Genomic DNA, 20,564 nt, shown 5'->3' on the forward strand with positions numbered 1-20,564 from the left:
CTGCAGGTAGCAGTGAAGCATGGAGGAGAGCAGTACAATAATGAGTGTCTGCAGACAGCAGTGGAGCATGGTGGAGAGCAGTACAATAATGAGTGTCTGCAGGCAGCAGTGGGGCATGGTGGAGAGCAGTACAATAATGAGTGTCTGCAGGCAGCAGTGGGGCATGGTGGAGAGCGGTATAATAATGAGTGTCTGCAGGCAGCAGTGAAGCATGGTGGAGAGCGGTATAATAATGAGTGTCTGCAGGCAGCAGTGAAGCATGGTGGAGAGCGGTATAATAATGAGTGTCTGCAGGCAGCAGTGAAGCATGGTGGAGAGCAGTACAATAATGAGTGTCTGAGGGCAGCAGTGAAGCATGGTGGAGAGCGGTACAATAATGAGTGTCTGCAGGCAGCAGTGAAGCATGGTGGAGGCACCTTACAAGTTTAGGGCTGCACTTCAGCGAATGGAATTGAGGATTAATGGTGTCCTCAATGCTGAGAAATATAGGCAGACACTTATCCACTATGCAAAACCATCAGAGAGGCATCATCTGATTGGCTCTATTTTTTTTTCTGCAGAACGACAGTAACCCCAAACATCCAGCCAATGTCATTAAGAACGATCTTCAGAAGAAGGAGTCATGGAAGTAATGATATGTCCCCACAGAGTCCGGATCTCACATCATCCTGTCTGTCTGGGATTACATGAAGAGACACAAGGATCTGAGCGAGCCGACATCCAGGGAAGATCTGAGCTTAGTTCTCCAAGATGTCTGGAACAACCTCCCTGCCGAGATCCTTCAAAAGCTGTGTGCAGAGAAGAACCATTGCTGTTTTTAAGGCAAAGGGAAGTCACCTCAGATACTGATATTATTTACATTCTCTGTTGTTCATTTTGTTAACTGACCAAAAAACTATTAACATTTTTATAATGAAAGCATCGTTACTTTGCAGCAAGTTTTCCACAACTGCCTAATACTTTTGGACAGAACTGTCGTAGATATCCAGCCAGGGTCAGGACAGATGCAGCTCCAGTGTAACAGTGAGACAAAGAGAGGGTGAGGGCAGACAGCAAACACACATATCAAATGGTCAAATTATAAGCCGAGGTCAGGACAGGAGATGACAGGAAAGCTGGGTGAATCAGACACAGGTCAGTACCAGGAATCAGGCAGAAATCAGAAATAATGTTGCAGTCTCCAATAAGTCACTTTGTTTGTTGCAGTGGTCACATGTCCCTGGTATGAGTGATGCTCTCACTACTTCAGCAGGAAGTGAAGCGCAGTGGCGGACCGGGCATTAGTGGAATAGGTGCGGGATCAGTATTATACAGGACTTCATTTGGCTCTTGAAGCCTAGAATCTTAAATAACCAGCTGAACCCGTATAGTCGCCCCAGGGCGAGTGACTGCGCTTAGTAACCTGCCTCATATGCAGTTTTATAGACAGCAAAGTGAATATTAGTTGAAAGCTCCATCTGATAATTCCTTTGTGCATTGTCAATGAGTTAACCCTTTCAGTCTACAGTTTTTAAAGAGATACTAACCTCAGACATTCACTTTTCCTGAATATAAATTCTTGATGCTTCCAGCCACAATGTCATCTTGTATACTGATTAACCCCTTAATCATAACGCTTTTATTTCTCTATTGACAAAGCTGATTGAGGGCTTGTTGTTTTTTGCAGGACAAGTATTTTTCAATAGTGCTATTTTTTAAAAAAAACACAATTCCGCCATCTTTGGGGAGTCTTGTTTTCACAGATTACACACTAAAATGACATGATAACTGTATTGTGTGGGTCAGTATGATTACACCGATTCCAAGTTTACTTATTCTTTTTTTTTGCACTCACAACCCTTGGCGACCCTACAGGCGAGCTCCCTCCAAGTTTTTCGATTTTGCTTCTTTCAGTTGTGTAATATCCATGGCAGTATCAACTTTGACAGTATCCGCCATCGTGTTCTTTGGTGGCCGGGTCTTCTTTTGCCACTGATCTGTCCAAGCATTATAGATTTTTCTAGCGGCTCTGCCAGCATTACATGGCCAAAATTAGTTAGTCTGAGCCGGTCATCTTGTCCTCCATGAGTCTGAGTCCGGTTATCTTGTCCTCCGTGAGTCAGAGCCTGGTTATCTTGTCCTCCGTGAGTCAGAGCCTGGTTATCTTGTCCTCCGTGAGTCAGAGCCTGGTTATCTTGCCCTCCATTGATATATCAGGTCTTATATGATTCAGGACTTCTCTGTTTGTTCCTCTCGCCGTCCAGGGTGTACGCAGCAGCTTTCGCCAGCAGCTCCAGTGCATCAATCCTCCTTCTATCAGCTTCCCTCGCAGTCCAGCTCTCACATCCATACATGATTATGGGGATAACAGTGATTTGCACTATCCTGCGTTTAGTAGCTATACCAATATCCCTACTTTTCCAAAATTTGTCCATGTTTAGCATCCCGCTTCGCCCAATCCTATCTTATGCTTTATCTCTGGCATAGATTCCCCAGACTGGTCAATTTTCAAACCAAGGAAGATGAAGTCTCGCAGACATTCTAGGACCTCATTGTCTATTTGTGATTTGATTTTGGCCATTTTTGCAGTTGTCATAATTTTGGTCTTCTTTACATTCAGGTTGAGGCCCATTGTTTCCAATTCAGTTTTAATCTTCTAGATCAGTAGCTTCAGACCAGTTTCTGTTTCTTCGAGTTGTGTCATCTGCATAACGGAGATTGTTGATGTTTCTGCCACCTATTCTCACCCTGGTTTCCAATTCGTCTAGGTCCATTTTCCGCATGATCACTTTCACATATAGGTTAAACAAGAAGGGTGAGAGGATGCAGCCCTGTTAGACACCTTTGCCGATCCAAAACCAATCTGTATCCCCATACTGCATTCCTACAGGGGCTGGTTCATTGGTGTAAGGTGATTTTTATCAGCTTGATTAGATGTGCCGATATGCCAGGCTCTTGTAGGGGGCGCCATAGCTAGTCATGGGCGATGCAGTCAAAGGCCTTAATGTAGTCGATGAAGCACATGTAGATATTCTTTTGTTGTTCTCGAGCTTTTTCCATGGTCCATCGCAGGTTTGCAATTTGGTCGCAGGTGCCGCGTACTCGCCGGAATCCTGCCTGCGCATCAGGGGGCGCCGCTTCAACTGCTGATCTCAGTCTTTCCTGTGTAATGTTGAGAAGGATCCTGCTTGCATGCAGACTGATGGCTATTGTTTGGTAGTTGGGGCAATTTTGGGAGTCACCCTTCTTTGGTATTGAGATGAAGACATCTTTCCCAGTCCTGTGGCCATTGTGTGGATGCCCAGACTGCCTGGCACAGCACTGTGATGGTTTTCACTGGTACTGGCAGCACTAGCTCTGCCGGTATGTTATCTATGCCGGTGCTTTATTGTTGGCTAGTTGTTTGGCTACGGAATTTGATCTTAGCAGAAAGGAGTTCATGATCAGCAGCACAGTCAGCACCAGGAAAGGTTTTCATTGCAATGACTGAACTTTGTCAACGATGGTGACACAGGATGTAATCAATCTGATTTCGATGGAGGCCATTGGGTGACGTCCACATGTACAGTTTAGGTTGCATAAACCATGTGTTTGTTATCCTGAGCCAATATTCCAGGCAGAATTGTACCAGGCGATCACCGGCTTCATTTTTTTCCCCATGCCCAAATCTTCCTGTCGGTTGCTTCTGCCTGGCTGCCAACTTTGGAAGCAAAGTCACCCATAATGTAAATGATGTCCTTCTTTGGAACTTCGTTTAGAGTTTTCTGGACGTTGGCATAAAAATCTTCAATGGTTTCCTCATCGGCATCCATCGTTGGGGCATAGACCTGTAAGACTGAGATGTTCATTGGCTTACCGCATATCCGGATAGCAATGATACGATCACTGACTGCTATAGAACTTTTTACTGCCTTTGAGGTCTGCTTGTTTGTAATGAAGACTACTCCATTTCTCTTGATGTCCTCGTGTCCGGCAAAGTGCAAGTGAAGTCATCGGAATGAAAATATCCATTACTGTCCAGTGCAATTTGCTAATTCTAAGAAGATTCTGACCTCTTCTTTACCCCCCACATCCAATCTCCGGCCCAAACATGCCACCTGCACCTCAGGAACATTGCAAAAATCCGTCCGTTTCTCACCTCGGACGCGCTAAAGACACTCATTGTCGCCCTCATCCGCTCTCGGCTTAACTACTGTAACTCGCTGCTCATTGGCCTTCCCAGACTCTCCCCTCTCTAATCCGTACTAAATGCCGCAGCTAGACTCATCTTCCTGTCCAGCCTCTTCTCAGATGCCCTTGCACTATGCCAGTCATTGCATTGGCTGCCCAACCACTACAGAACTCAATTCAACTCCTTACCCTCACCCACAAAGCTCTCCATGGTACCTCATCACTGAACATCGCTTCCCTCCCGTCCACACATTACCGAGCCTACACACTCAGACTAAACGCCCCTCTAATACAAACCTCACACACTCACCTCCAGGACCTCTCCAGAGCTGCACCTGTCCTCTGGAACACTCTATCTCAAAACATCCGGACAATCCCCAACACATAGAGCTGTAGACCCCATCCCTCCCTTATTCCCATTAATTGATCACTATTGTCTATGTTCCCCTATGTTTTTAAAGCGCTGCGGAATAAATTGGCGCTATACAAGTAAAGATTATTATTTATTATAGAATATCAATGTCAAGTCTTGTCATGTTTCATGTTTTACAATGTCCAAGGTCCCTAGACTCAAGCCACGCACATTCCATGTTGCTAGTATGTGAGCTTTGGTACAGCGCAGTCCTTTCCTCTTATCATGAGGTGTATCAGCAGATGGGCTTCCCGAGGGCTTTTCCCCAGTTACGTCTTGAGGAAAACCCCGACTACCCAGACCCCCATATAAATATGGTAAAAGTGGTTTTTTTTAATCTTTTATTTTTTCTAATACTTAATAAAACAATTTTTTACTATTTTTTCTAGCCCTCACAGGGGATTTGAACTTGTGATCATTTGTTCGCTCACACAGTATAATGCAATACTGTGAGGTTTGTAGTATTGCATTGTACTGTATTCTGACAGGCAGTTTTGGCACAGGTAATCAGAAGGCAACCAGCTGCCATGGCAACTGAACAACTGCTCACGATTTCATTGCACGGGGCAGATATGGACCCTCAAACATGAATCAGGACAGCTAAATGCTGCTGTCAGAATTGACATTTAAAGTGTTAACAACCGCGATCAGCTTTGAACACTAATCCTAGCTGTTGCAGGTGGATTTCAGCTGGGAAAAACAGCCAGCACCCCCCCCCCCGATTCCACTTCATACAAACCTCGGGCACCCAGGACGCAAGAGTATGCCTTGGAGCATGAAGGGGTTAAAGGGGTTTTCCAGGACCGATCTATAGATGATCTATCTGTATAGTGGGAATTAGCTCACTCATTTTGGAGTGATAATAGTAACTGGAGTGCGTACAGAGATATACTTACCGCAGGGGCCTTGTGGCACGATGCGTTTTTTTTGCTTGCCTTGTGTCTTTTTTGTACATTATTCTATATTTATTTTATGTTTTATTTTATTTACTATTTACATTCCTTTCTACATTTTATTGGCTGTTGCTTTATACTGACTATCGGGCTGTAAAGCTCCCTTTCTGTGTTATTTCATCCTTTTACTTCATTCTTCTATATATGTATGGTGGTATTTTTCAGTGAATAGTAAATTATGGTGTCCGGAGAGCTTGTTTTTGCTGGTGTCCAACTTTGTGCATATGTAGGGGGTGCTCCATGTTTATGTTACTACTGTTTTGTGTCATTTACAATGTGCTGACACACACAAGGCACCTGATTCTTTAAGAGGGGGAGGGGACTTGAGGAGAAGCACTTTGGGGCGTTACCACCGATGGGCACCCAAAAGGTGGGCAGAGAAGGTTGAGTAAGCTGATGAGTGGTGTGTGGAAATGGGCTTCTGAGAAGTTTGGATCAAGAACTTCAAAGCCCTACAGGCGTAAGAGAGGGAGAAGGACAGCATCCGTTTAGCCCTACAGGCGTGATTATCACCACCTGCTTCTGCACAAAGCCAGAGACTGTTGTGACCAATAGTCCTCCTGCCCTGTGCTTTTTCGGAATCATTAAAGGTGAAGTTATCAATGGTCACTTGTAGGCATTACCTAGATTACAAAGACTAGGAATATTCCCAGAATCTGGGCTATTTTCTGGACTGGCTCACCGGACTCTTGTAAAAACTGTTTACCTCTACGGTGTTAAGGGACTGTTACTATTTAATTTCCTGTCCGGGAGAAAGTTTTTCAGATTTACGGCCATCCGTTTCTTTGTTTCTCAAGTTGTTATTAAAGTTCAACAGCAGCAGCCCAATATACTGCCACCCCTCAGGACCACTTCCAGACAAGGCCCAGCATTGAACCAGTGTGGCCTTAGTCCAGTCATAAATCTCTGTTGATACCCCCATCTAGATATGAGAACCGAGGAACCATGATAATGTCTGAGCCAAGCCTCTCGCTCTCAGACGTGCCCAACTATTCTTGTGGCTCAGTGTCTTCCTCTGGAGGGAAGAGAGACACTCCTGGATTTACCCCTCGACCAACTTTAATATAAACCTTTGTGAAGTCTTTGGATAAACTGCATCATATTCTGGAAAAGGCCCCTCTCAGTGGGTCCCGTCTGTGCACTCTTTGTCTGGGCCGTCTCTCAGCAGGGCACCCAGATGAGAGTATGGCAGTCAGCAACAGACTGGCTGTGCAAAAGAATTGCTTTGCCCCGAGTGCGGTTACATCGGAGAGACTGGAGGAGAGGAAGGAGAGATGTGACCAGTTTCATCTAAATAATACCATGCCCATCTGCTCCATCTGATCAGTGGGGTTCCTACTACTAATATCCCCCCATCGGCTTGGGTCATCGAAACTGCCTGCATTGCCCAACCTCCATGATGGCTAATCCTAAGTGGAATTCTCTCTTTTGAACTCTAGCAGAGTCACTAGTGTGGGTTTTCAATAGAGAAAGCTGCCAGCAGACTTCCTCCACTTCAAATTCATGCTTAAAACTTATAACCTAGCCCTTCACCATGCCAAACAAGTTTATTTCACCTCCCTTGTCTCCTCACTATCCCACAACCCTAAACAACTCTTTGAGACCTTTCACTCCCTCCTCAGCCCCAAAGAACAGGCCCCTGTGACGGACCTGACTGCTGGAGAACTAGCTGCCTATTTCAAAGAAAAAATCAACCACATTCGAAAAGAAATCTCTGAAAGCTGCATGGTTAGCCCTGATCCCAGTTTCATCAGCACTGCACCCAGCACCTACTCACTATCTATGCTAGAACCAACGACAGAGGAAGAAGTCTCCAGGCTCCTTTCCGCTGCCTGCCCCACCACCTGCGCTAGCGACCCTCTCCCCTCTCACCTCCTCCGCTCCCTTTCCCCAGCTCTCATTACTCACCTTACCACAATCTGCAACCTCTCCCTAACCTCTGGCACTTTTCCCTCCTCATTCAAACACTCCATTATATCCCCTCTGCTTAAAAAAACAACCCTGGACCCGACTAATGCTGCCAACTACCGACCCGTCTCAAACCTCCCCTTTATCTCCAAATTACTGGAACGCCTGGTCTACTCCCGCCTTACTCGCTTTCTCTCTGACACCTCGCTCCTCGACCCCCTCCAGTCTGGTTTCCGCTCTCTACACTCGACCGAAACTGCCCTTACAAAAGTAACAAATGACCTGATGACTGCAAAGTCGAGAGGTGATTACTCCCTACTAATCCTCCTTGACCTGTCTGCTGCATTTGACACTGTGGACCATAATCTCCTTCTCACTATGCTCCACTCTATTGGTCTAAAGGATACTGCTCTCTCCTGGTTTTCTTCCTACCTCTCTGACCGCTCTATCTCTGCTCCACTTCCTCTCGCTGTCGGGGTCCCCCAGGGCTCGGTCCTTGGTCCCCTTCTTTTCTCTATCTATACTGCCCCAATTGGACAAACCATCCACAGATTTGGCCTCCAATACCATCTCTACGCTGACAACACCCAACTATACACCTCCTCTCGTGAGATCTCTGGACCATTCCTCCAAAATATCACCGACTGTCTGTCCGCTGTCTCTAACACTATGTCCTCCCTTTTTCTCAAACTAAACCTCTCTTAAACTGACCTCCTTGTCTTTCCACCTTCTAACCGACCTCCCCTCAACATCTCCGTTCCAGTGTCTGGCACCATTATAACCCCCAGACGGCATGCCCGATGCCTTGGGGTCACACTGGACTCTGACCTCTCCTTTGCCCCCCATATCCAATCTCTGGCCCAAACATGTCACATGCACCTCAGAAATATTGCTAAAATACATCCGTTCCTAACCACGGACACGCTAAAGACACTCGTGGTCGCCCTCATCCACTCCCGGCTGGACTACTGCAACTCGCTACTCATTGGCCTCCCCCACACTAGACTCGCTCCACTCCAATCCATACTAAATGCAGCAGCTAGACTCATTTTTCTATCCAGTCGTTATTCAGACGCCTCTGCACTATGCCAGTCGCTGCATTGGCTGCCCATCCACTGCAGAACTAAATTTAAACTCCTCTACCTCACTCACAAAGCTCTGCATGGCGCTGCACCACCATACATCGCCTCCCTACTGTCAGTATACCACCCAGCCCGCTCACTCCGATCGGCTAACACCCTCAGACTAAACACCCCTGTAATACGAACCTCTCATGCTCGCCTACAGGACTTCACCAGAGCAGCACCCATCCTCTGGAACGCTCTACCCCAAGGCATCCGGACAATTCCCGATGCACGAAATTTCAGACGTGCCTTTAAAACGCACCTCTTCAGGGAAGCATACAAATCTCCTGACCTAGTCCCTCGCCCCTCCCTATGGTGCCCCACCCTGTTTGCCTTCTGATAAATGATCTGTACATGAAATTTCCTATTGCCTGTGTTCCCCACCCCTTGCACCTCCTGTACCACCCCCAACCCATTTGTGTCTAACCCAATGTAGCTCACATTGTAATTGTTGCAATTGTTGTATTGTTTTGCATTTATCCGTGCCTGAAAGCGCTGCGGAATAAGTTGGCGCTATACAAATAAAGATTATTATTATTATTATTAATAACCCCGACAGACTTCACTAGACAGGCAGGTGAAGCCACCATTCCTATATGTGGATATGATAGAGGGTCAGGTGGGATCTGGGCCCCAGAAGGATACTCTCAAGCTCATCAACTTGCAGTAGAATGATAATAAGTCGGTGGTGAGTCTAACAAACATGATTGCATCAAAATATCCTGAAGTGCTGTCTCTACTCCTTCGAGGACCAGCAGCAAAAAGCTCCTATGTGGTATGGACCAATAGATCAATCAGGTATGCTGCCATCCAACACCTGGAGTTTTGGGTCCTAGTGGTGGGATGGGGCTTCCATCAACCGAATCTAGGCATTATTAACATGTGTCAGGGCTATAGCTGGAGAAGTTGGGGCTAGCGGGGCATGTGCCCCAGTTGGTTGAAGGAGGAGAGCTCCACGCTGGCCAGATGGTCTGCATCATGGAAGGAGAGCCGACCAGCCATGGGGTGAGATGAGGGTATCTATACTCCCATCTTTTGCATCAAGCAGCAGAACAGCTAAAATCTGGGGGAAATTGTTCATGGGGACATCAAACAGAGTTGCATTAGTCGTGCCAAATTACATATTTGCTCTGGATGAAGGAATGCTGGGCTGTGACATCTTCTGACCAGCAGGGGATGACATCATAAATGTGACTAACATCGATAAATATTGCATATTAATGACTTCCCCATATATGAGAAGATTACTCCTTAATCGTGGTGTGCTGCCAAGTTTCTTCCTGGCATTGCGTTCGTAATGCTGCCAACCACCGGAGCCATGATAGGCCACGTGCCTCTAAATTATAGGGGTTATGGAGACACATGATCTGATACAATTTGCTTTCCTTAAGTAAAGAGTCATAATTAGAGATAAGCCTGTAATTAGCGCTGAGTGTATCCTAGACAGCATACTCTGCAAACACAGTTATATCACAGTATGGAGGCACACAGTGCAAGAAAAAGTAAGTGCACCCTTTGGAATTCTCTGGATTCCTACTAGGACACAACTAGAGACAAACACAATTTAACTCAACTAATAACACAAGGATTTGTACAGTTCATGTCTTACATCCACAGTGCTGGGAGAAAAAGTAAGTGAACCTCTGTGGTAATGACTTCTGCAAGAGATAATTTCCAAAACGTATTTCAAGTACAGAGATGAGATGGAAAGTGCGAGTTTACAGGTGCTTTGCCCATTAAATAAACGCACAAAAAGCCTGGTTACTTACAAATCTGATCTTCTCAAGAAAGAGTAGTCACTGTGAGTCGTAGCTTGATGCAAACAACTTTTAGAAGACGTCTTGGGACTCATGCCCAGGGGCTTCTGTGTAAAATGCTCGGGTCTCCCTGCAGCGTTTTACCGATTGGCAAACATTGGCTCTGCCAGCAGAGAGCGCACATCGCTGCGAGGCCACTGTGCATGGCCACATATCACACGGACACGCTCAGTGTGACTCTTTTTTTGAATTCCGTGGTCTCTTTTAGAGCAAGGATGCGCATTAAAACTCCACCCATAAGGAACATATTGCGAATGGTGAGCGTTTCATACGTAACCTATACAAATGTATAGGGCTCACGCTGCGTGGTACGCCCAGAAATACAGCATGCTGCCATCTATTTCTCCTATGTATCGATACGCAGATGTGCATGGAAGAATGAAAGTCCCTTCACTGTGTATCACGCGGCCGTTCAACCCGCACGGAATACGCGGTGAAGACACATATAGAGAGGCAGGAAGCTAGGAATGGTTACAATAAAGATTACTGAAGACCTGGGTGTACAACAATCCATAGTAAGGCCTCATGCCCATGGCCGGGTTCACACTGCAGAAGTATCATAGGACGGGCGGCTTCCATTGACTGCAATGGAAGCTGTTCGTGCGTTTTTCCGCCCAGAATAGAGCATGCTGCAATTGTCCCCCGCAAGCGGTAATTAGTAATTATAAGCAATTTACTGGCATGTGGAGCTGCGTACCACCGCGATTGTGATCACGTACGCCTGCGCATAAGAGCGTATCTCACCCACGCTGTCCTGCACCGGCTGGCTGCTTTCTTCTGTTTTTTACTCTCCTTGAATTGTTTCCTTGCAACATGCATGTAAAATGGCGCACATACGTAATATAACGCGACCAAGCCATGCATTAGACTTCAATAGCTTCATTCAGACGCACCAGGATTTTCCGCGCAACAGATTTGTGCGATACAAAATAGGACCTGCCCGATCCTTCTCATCTGTATATTTTATACGGAGCGTGAAGAGATCGGCCTTACCCTTTCTTTCTCCGTATTATGCAGAAAGCTGCCATAGACTTCTATGGAAGCTGAAAAAAAGGGAGGGGGAGGCAGTTACCCTGCGGACAATGTTGGGGCAAGAAGGCATCTGGTCCTAATTAGGCATTTTATTGCCGAGCATTTCTTCCGATTGTTGCTTGTCATCACTTCAGCGTGTGAATGGCTTTTCAAACGCCAATTCCAATCAGGACGAGCGTGTACGAACGCATATTCACATTTGCTCACCTGAATAAGACCCAATACGTGGTAAAACAGAAGACGCTGCGTTACTTATGACACGTGTATTATGCGCGATGAATAGACGCAAGGGTAAACGGATCAATGAAAATCAATGTACTTTTGGTGACTCCATGCGCCACATATTGTGCATCCGTAATACGCAATGAAGGACGCTCGTGTGAGCCCGGCCTTAGTATTGAGATTTAGGCCTGATTAACACAAGCGTGATTTTAGCGCAGAATAGGCGGGTGAAAAGATCGTGTCTAATAGAACCAATGGTTTCCTATGGAAACGTTCAGATGCAGGAAATTTAAGTGGCGCAAAAAATTCCCCCCGAACAAAGATAGGACAAGCGTGGCTACAATGCCGGCATCTAAGGTCCGTGCTGCCAGAGAAGATAGAACCATAGTTTCCATAGACTCCTATGGGAGCTGGATAACACGCAGCACGCAGCTCCCCATCGTGTGAACGGGCAATGTAACTGCTAATTAAGGCTTAATAGCTGGAAATCGCCCGTTCACCCTATTTTTAGTACAGTGTAGCGGGGATCTTTTCCTGCACCTATACTGCGCTAAAACCTCGTGTGAATGAGGCCTTATGGCGCCGTCGGACATGCGCAGTACAGATTTTTTTTTTAAACTCCTGCTTTTCCCGCGAAGTCCGCAACCTTTCCGCAATTACATTGCGGAAGGGCCGTGGGTCAGACGGCTTCCATTGACTTCAATGGAAGCCGTCTGCGTGGAATCTGCGGAAAAATGGAGCATGCTGCAGCTTTCCCTCTGCTTGCAGAAACCGTAATTGGTTTCCATAAGGGCGCCCACCAACTGGCGTTTGCGATTTTCGTGCGTGAAAAACGCAGCGTTTTTCGCGGCATTTTCGCGGCTTTTTCGCGCCTTTTCCGTTCATTTCCATTGACATTCATGGGTGCATTAAGAGAAAAATAAGGACACATATGCAACTGACAGTTCCTATGTTAAAAATTGCAACGGACCGAGAAAAAAAAACGCCAGTGGACAGGAACACATTCTATACTAATTGCTCTTGAGAAGAAACGCAACACGCAAAGGAAAAAAAATCGCCAGTGGGTGGGCGCCCTCAGTGTGGAATAAAAATAGATTCCCCTTAGTATACTATGGGCGCTACTTGCTGCAGATCCGCGGTGTGGGCGCCTGCCGCCGATTCCGCAGCGTGTATCCTTCCGTGGGCAGGAGGCTCACCACTGGTTTGGTTTACCCCTTTGGAGTCACCTGTAGTTTTGCATTGATTACTAATAATAGATTATTTCTCTTAACATGAATTGTTGTACATCTTTTGCTAATTAGCTCTTGTCATTTACACAGAGGTTCACTTACTTTTTCTCCCAGCAGTGTGAATGTAACTCAATAAAAGACATGAACTGTACAAATCCTTGTGCTATTAGTTGAGTTCGATCGTGTTTGTTTCTAGTTTTGACGGAGATCCAATCAGATATTTTATTAGCAATTAATGCAGAAATCCAGAGAATTCCAAGGGGTGCACTTACTTTTTCTTGCACTGCGTGCCTCTGTACTGTGATATCACTGGGCTTGCAGAGTATGCTGTCTAGGATACACTCAGCGCTAATTACAGGCTTATCTCTAATTATGTCTCTTAACATAAGAACTTAAGGAAAGCAAACTGTAGCAGATCATGTGTCTCCATAACTCCTATAATCTTAAGGTATACAGCGTATCGTGGCACGTGGTTGGCAGCATTAGGACCGCAATGCCAGGATGAAACTTGGCAGCACACCCCGATTAACGAGTAATCTTCTCATATATGTGGAAGTTATTAATATGTAATAAATATCAATGTTAGTCACATTTATGATGTCATCCCCTGCTGGTCAGAAGATGTCCCAGCCCAGCATTCCTTCACCCGAAGCAGATATGCAATTTGGCACAACTAATGCAACTCCGTTTGATGTCCCCATGACCAATTTTCCCCAGATTTTAGTTGTTCTGCTGCTTGAGGCAAAAGATGGGAGTACAGATACCCTCATCTCACCCCATGGCTGGTCGGCTTTCCTTCCTTGATGCAGACCATCTGGCCAGCGTGGAGCTCTACTCCTTTAACCAACTAGGGCACATGCCCCGCTAGCCCCAACTTCTCCAGCTATATCCCTGGCTCATGTTAATAATGCTTAGATTAAGATTGATGGAAGCCCATCCCACCACTAGGACCCAAAACTCCAGGTGTTGGATGGCAGCATACCTGATTGATCTATTGGTCCATACCACATAGGAGCTTTTTGCTGCTGGTCCTCGAAGGAGTAGAGACAGCACTTCAGGATATTTAGATGCAATCATTTTTGTTAGACTCACCACCGACTTGAAAATTGTACAAGAGCAAAGTTGGGAGCGTATTATCATCCTACTGCAAGCTGATGCAGCTCGAGAGTATCCCTCTGGGATCCGGATCGCACTTGACCCTCTATCATAGCTACATATAGGAATGGTGGCTTCACCTGCCTGTCTAGTGAAGTCTATCAGGGTTATATTGAAAACCCATGCTAGTGACTCTGCTAGAGTTCAAAAGAGAGAGTTACACGTGTGTCTCCATCTTTCTACATCTTCTAAGCTTGAGAGAATTAGACATCAGGGAGGACGGGCATTAGAGGTAGCTTAGGTGCTCAATGTGGTTGAAGCCCAAAGTCTGTGGGAGGCTAATAGTAGTAAGAACCCCACCGACCAAATGGAGCACACGTTGTGGTAAACAATAACGGTCTTTACTTTTAGCTTGATTTGCGGTGTAGTCTCTTTAATTTGGCACACCGGAGTCAGCAGTACAATCACTTTAACTTCACACACTTTCAGAATGTTGCAACATAGTTTGGATACTTGGTAACTTTCCCAACCTTGTAACATTGTCTCAGCTTGTTAGGCCTTGCAGTATCAAGTCATAGTTTCTTTCAATACTGAGCAGTTCTGGCCTGGCTCTGTGGACAGTTCACAATGGTAAGCCCTCGTAGTCTCTTTATGATGGACTTCCTTTCTCTCAGCAGTACAGCAAGTCCACAATTGGAGCTCCCACACATCCAAATGTTCGATTGATCAGACACTCTCAGTTCCAATCAAGAAGCTCCAGGGCTTCTCCTGCAGCGCACACTCAGGCGGTAGTGGTGCAATATGTTGACACCGGAAGCTAGGGGTTGACTGGCCTTAGTGGGAGGTAACACCCCAATCACGACCGCAGCTGCCAATTGGCTCCTGATTTCCGCTGTCCCATCCCCACTGTTACTTGCCGGCCGGCCGACACCCGGCATGGCGACGGAGGTATCATGGTGCATCCAGTGGCAGAAGACAGCGGCTGACTCCACCTTGCCGGCGTGGCTAAACACAGTGGCTATCGCAACAGCAGAAGACAGTGGCTGAGACCCAGCAGGGGACAGAGGTTTGAGCTAGCCATCCATCAATCGGCCGGTGGGGAGGAGAGTGACAGCAAAGCCGGGAGCACAGAGAAAGGGAGGCTGGCGGCGAGACTGACCGCGGGGCTGTGAGTGGATACATGGCAGGGTGCCAGGGACTGTGACAGTGGGGCCGGAAGCCGATATGGGAGCCTAGCAGGGACGAGAGTGACAGCAGAGCTGGAAGGCTGCTGCTGATGGCGGGGAGAGTCACAGTTGGGAGCTGGAAGGCCACCGCAGATGAGACACTGACAGCTGCAGGGTCGGGAGAGGAGATGAGACACTGACAGCGGCTGGGTTCCGGAGCGGAGATGGGGACAGTGTGCATCAGCCAATCAGCACCTGTGGACGTCACCTATCCATCCCTTCTATCTCAACCCGGTTACACCCATGTCTCCACCCATACTTCCGGTGGAGACATAATGCACCAGTACTCACTAAGGCTGCATCCAAGCTTCTCTTGCAGCTCTCCTCTCAGGATGTACCCAGCCTTGCTCCATCCTCACATACTTATTTGTGCACTTCACCATTGTGGCCACGGACTCCACTTGCATGCCTCATGCCGCTTTGTGTCCTAGCTTTATGCAAACCTTTGAGAACACTCACACAATGTCCACAAGGGCCACAACAGAGTCTGTTACATCAATCAGTTGCCCAATACACACTAGCTTTGCACTCTAAACCCCATTAGCTATGGAACAAACAGCAATGATTATAGCAATCCCCTTAATAAACATCAGCATTCTACTGTCTATCAGCTCCGTACATGAACTCTAGTAAGTGTACATTTACCTGAGACCTCGTTCACACGAGCGTGGTTTTAGCGCAGTATAGGTGAAAAGATCGCATGTAATAGAACCAATGGTTTCCTGTAAAAACGTTCAGCTGAAGGTATTTTAGACACGCAAAAAACTCGCACCTTCCAAAGATAGGACATGTGACTGCAGTACACACATCTAAGGTCTGTGCTGCGTGAGAAGGTTGGACTTGACCCATCTTTGGTGCGAGCTACACTGGAGTTTCCATAGACTCCTATGGGAGCTGGATAACACGCACACAGCTCCCGATCTTTTCATGTGCCTTTACTGTGTATTGCGCACACCATAATACGCTGCACAAATATGACAGTGTGATTCCGGTCTAAGGCCTTAGTCACACAAACGTTTTATTGCGGCTATTTTGCTGCGATAAAAAGTCGGTCAAAAATCACGGCCCTCTGAATTGGATTCCAAAGCATTCGTTCAGATGGGCAATTTGTTCAGATCGGCGCATAAAATCATCCGGCCCGGAAAGGATAGCACACAGGCTGCGGATTCCAGACGACTGCTTTTACGCACGGCTGGAAAGGGTAGGTTTTGCCCGCTAAACTCTCTCTCCCCGGCCGACGGAATTCGTTTGAATGGGTGAGAAAATGCGGCTTTCTCTCGTTCATGTGATTTTCAACTGCGATGGGGGCGGCCGAATATCACAATGCCCGTGTAAAAGAGGCCTTAGAGTGATCTGAAGGAAAACCTAATTATGGGATCTAGCTGTGGTTAATTAGATCCAAATTAATTAGTCAAGATGTCATTCCATGCTGGTGGGACCATATGTGATCCCACGACAACCACAACTCTCCCATACCAGTTTTAGGAGTGCTCCACCTGTATGGTCGCACAGGGTGCTTCTGCCCCAATGGGAATATTACTTGTGAATAGATGGTTTTGAAGGTCTCCAGCAGTGATAATACATTCATTTATGCATTGAGTTGTTACTTGGTCTCTTTGTGATGGTATTATTTATAGGAAACCTGTCACATCTCCCCTTCCTCTCCTCCAGTTCCTCCGGTGTACCCATGCACAGGGCACAGCAAGTCAGTTGCTGACTGCCATACTCTTGTCTGGGTGCCATAGTGATAAACAATCCAGACAAAGAGTCCACACACTGGACCCACTGAGAGTGGCCTTCTCCATCCCGTGCCTCAGAGGTGGACTGGGTGGGACTTGCTGAACCTGGAGCTCGGGAGATCAAGAGAAGAGCAGTCAACCAAAGTGGTGGGTGTATGAGAGAAAAAAAACAGGCAGCAGGGATAAAATGCAAGATTTTAAAGGGTCACCATGTGTCTGAAGTGAGCAGAAGAAAAAACACCACAAATGTGGTCCAACAGCTTTTGATGACCCTTTTGGATGATCAGAAGTTTGGATCAGTGGTAAGGTTTTAGGAATGGACCCAGGGAAAGGCTGGGTGTCTACCGGAGGGCACCAGGCCGGTGAGACAGGACGCTGTGTCTTAGCATGTGACATGGACTGTTCATTTTGCACCAGAGCCAGATCCAATATCGGTGTCATGCTCAGAACCACAATAATAAATACAACTCATGGCAACAGGTCGTAATGGGGCCACAGAGCAAAACAGGAATTCCCGGAAGCCAGGTCGAAAGCAAACAAGTCCAAAATATTTAACACGTCTGGCAACCCGAGTCAACAAGATTCACTGATATGCTTTGCTCAGGAACTGCGTTCTTTACAATCAGGCCTACCATAGTCTATGGTTACACACCGGTGACCGATTAGGGGTTGGTGCAGCGGGAAGAATTTGTGAAGGCAGCAGAACCTGGTGTTTGCACAGAGCATGTCTTCTACCTCGCTCATTCTTTGGCTGTCCGTAGGACCACAATCAGTCGCTGCTTGTTGTTGTAGCCGTTTAGTCGACCCTTTAGTTGACCCTCGGCAACCCTGAAAGCAGGCTCCCTCTATGTTTTTTGGTTTTGCTTCTTTCAGTTGTGTGATCACCCTGCCAGTATCAGCTCTCACAATTTCAGCCACCGTGTCCTTTGGTGGCCGGGTCGTCTCTTGCCAATGATCTGTCCAAGCATTAAAGATTTTTTAGCGACTCTCCTTGCATTACATGGCCAAAATACGTGAGTCGGAGTCCGGTCATCTTGTCCTCCATGAGTCTGAGCCTGGGTCATCTTGTCCTCCATGAGTCTGAGCCCGGGTCATCCTGCCCTCCCAATGATATATCGGGTCTTATACGATTCAGGACTGTTTGCTATTCTCGCCGTCCAGGGTATACGCAGCAGCTTTCGCCAGCAACTCCATTGCATCAATCCTCCTATCAGCTTCCCTCGCAGTCCAGCTCTCACATCCATACATGGCTATGGGAAAAACGATGGTTTGAACTCTCCTGCGTTTAGCTGCTATACCGATATCCCAACATTTCCAGATTTTGTCCATGTTTAGCATCGCGCTTCGCCCCAATGCTATCCTACGTTTTATCTCTGGTATAGATTCTCCAGCCAGGTCAATTGTTGAGCCAAGGAAGATGATGCTTCGCATGTATTCTACGGCCTAGTTGTCGATTTTGATTCGAATTTGGCCATTTTTTACAGTTGTCTTAGTTTTAGTCTTCTTTACATTCAGGTAGAGGCCCATTTATTCACTTTCAGTTTTAATCTTCCATATCAGCTGCTTCAGACCGGCTTCTGTTTCTGCCAGCAGAGTTGTGTCATCCGCATAACGGAGATTGTTGATGTTTCTTCCACCTATTCTCACCCTGCTGCTTACTGCTCTAGAATACCAAACACTCTGCTACGCCTGGATACTGGAGCAGTGGAGACATGTTAGAGTCTGCTGTTGTTCTTAGCGTTTAGTCGTTTACGGCCCTCGGCGACCCTAAAGTCGAGCTCCCTCCATGTTTTTCGATTTTGCACTACTTCTTTCAGTTGTGTGATATCCATGCCAGTATCCGCTCTGACAGTTTCAGTCATGGTGTTCTTTGGCGGCCAGGTCTTCTTTTGCCACTGATCTGTCCAAGCATTAGTAGACTCTAGCCCTCCCCAAATCCCCTAAAGAGAAAGACACATGAAATACAGCATTTACAAATTATACCCCCATTATAAAGGCTTCAAATCTGGCTATACTGACTCGGCTCCGGCATGAGCATGTGCTCTGCCGCTCCCTTTACATTAGGCAGCGCTGTTCTCAGGATCACCGTGGGTTCCACCGGTCGGACCTCTAGCAATCACTCCTGTAGATAAACCATAAATGTATTTTTTTTTGACAGACCCCTTTAAATTTTAGATCTTTGAGTGTCTCATGAATGATTCGGTTCTTTGGCTATAATAATGTTGCATGAAGTCATTCTTTTATTCTCATGATTCACAGAACTCTCAAGTAACAGAAGAAATGCTATTAACTGTCAAGATCAACAAAGGTAAATTATAATAAAGAAGAATAATGCCTTCGCAGTGCGCTACCTGGGAAGATCTTAAGTGCCGTAAGAAGAAATGAGGCGTCCCTCTGGTAGAATGTCAGAATAAATTGAATCATCTGCCTGATTATGTTTTTCTTGTCCCGCTGTCAGACATTGAATTCCGTTCATCTGGCAGAGATAAGCACCCAATTGAAATCTACTATGACTGGGCTAAAATACAAGACTCATCACATCGGCAAAGAAATTGCTATTGTGAGCAGCGGCACGGTGACTGACTGACATGCGGTTCTTTCTCCGACCCTACAAAGTAACGAATGACTGAAATTACAACCCAATAAGACTAAAAGTAAAATGTTATCGCCATTGCAGTCTGATCTTCGGCTATGTAGGTTACGGTTCTCACCAGGAAGCAGATCCTAAACCACAATTGGTTACATGCTAGGTAAACCAAATCTCCCCATCCTTCACCCTAGAACTACTGGTCTCTCTTGGTTGGATTCCTGTTACAGTCCTTAGTGTATCTAAAGGGACGGACGGGGGTGAAAGCTGGAGTATTCCCACGTCCCCTGCAGGCACTCAAGCCCACCGCAGTCGTCTAGGAAGAGTCTCATCACCGGACATCGGCCGCTTGTGTAACTTTATTCATCAGATAATGGTGTGAAGAAACAAGGCCGAATTGGTTCGGTAATGTCTTCTGTATATCAGGATTCTTAAAGTTTATGTCCTACAGTCCCTGTTCTTGGGGGTTATCAAACAAACAACTTGAGTCCCAAAGCATGTAAAACAAAGACCTTCCTATTCACGGGGATGCAATTAGGCCAACTGGGCAAACAGTGAGTCGATGGATATTTCAGTTTCCGGGAGTTATTTGTTAGTAAGTCTCTTTCTCGCTCCCCGCTTCTTTGGTCGACAGCACTGCGGTTTCCTCTGCCGAGGAAAGTATTTGATAGGCTTGATGGAGGGAGGAAAGTGCAGCAAAACAGGTCTCTGCATGACCGTACTTTCCTCTCTGCGCCTTCTGCAGTGATCATTGATGACTTAGCTTCTTTCCCAGGAGCTCTATGCCCGTAGGGCTGTAGCCATCCACACAGGACTGCTGCGGGGAGTATCCCCTGCTCCAGGACTTGCAGCGCTGCTGTGCTCCCTCCTCCTCCATAAGCTTTATGTCTTCCATGTAGGACTGCTGCAGGGAGTATCCCCTGCTCTAGGACCAGCAGTGTTGCTGCACTCCTTCCCCCTCGCTCACACACACTTTCTGTCCCTGCTCAGAGATCAGCTTGCTGCGCTCCTCCCCATCTTACAGTAACAGACACTAACTTATCAGTCTGGTTGACAAACTCCACAAAATCA

The 20,564-nt window shown here is 46.6% G+C and overlaps 1 protein-coding gene across 1 annotated transcript in view; it reads right to left on the reverse strand.

Annotated features, from left to right (window-relative positions):
* LOC136626437 (ribosome-binding protein 1-like) overlaps nt 1–3,791 on the reverse strand; it is a 68,455-nt gene extending 64,664 nt beyond the window's left edge. Inside the window, exon 1 of the mRNA XM_066601505.1 lies at nt 3,698–3,791. Within this exon, the coding sequence (XP_066457602.1) occupies nt 3,698–3,791 (94 nt within the window). The remainder of the gene's footprint in view (nt 1–3,697) is intronic.
* Between the last annotated feature and the right edge of the window lie 16,773 nt (nt 3,792–20,564).

Source organism: Eleutherodactylus coqui, chromosome 4 (assembly GCF_035609145.1).
Source record: "Eleutherodactylus coqui strain aEleCoq1 chromosome 4, aEleCoq1.hap1, whole genome shotgun sequence".
NCBI classification, from domain to species: domain Eukaryota; kingdom Metazoa; phylum Chordata; class Amphibia; order Anura; family Eleutherodactylidae; genus Eleutherodactylus; species Eleutherodactylus coqui.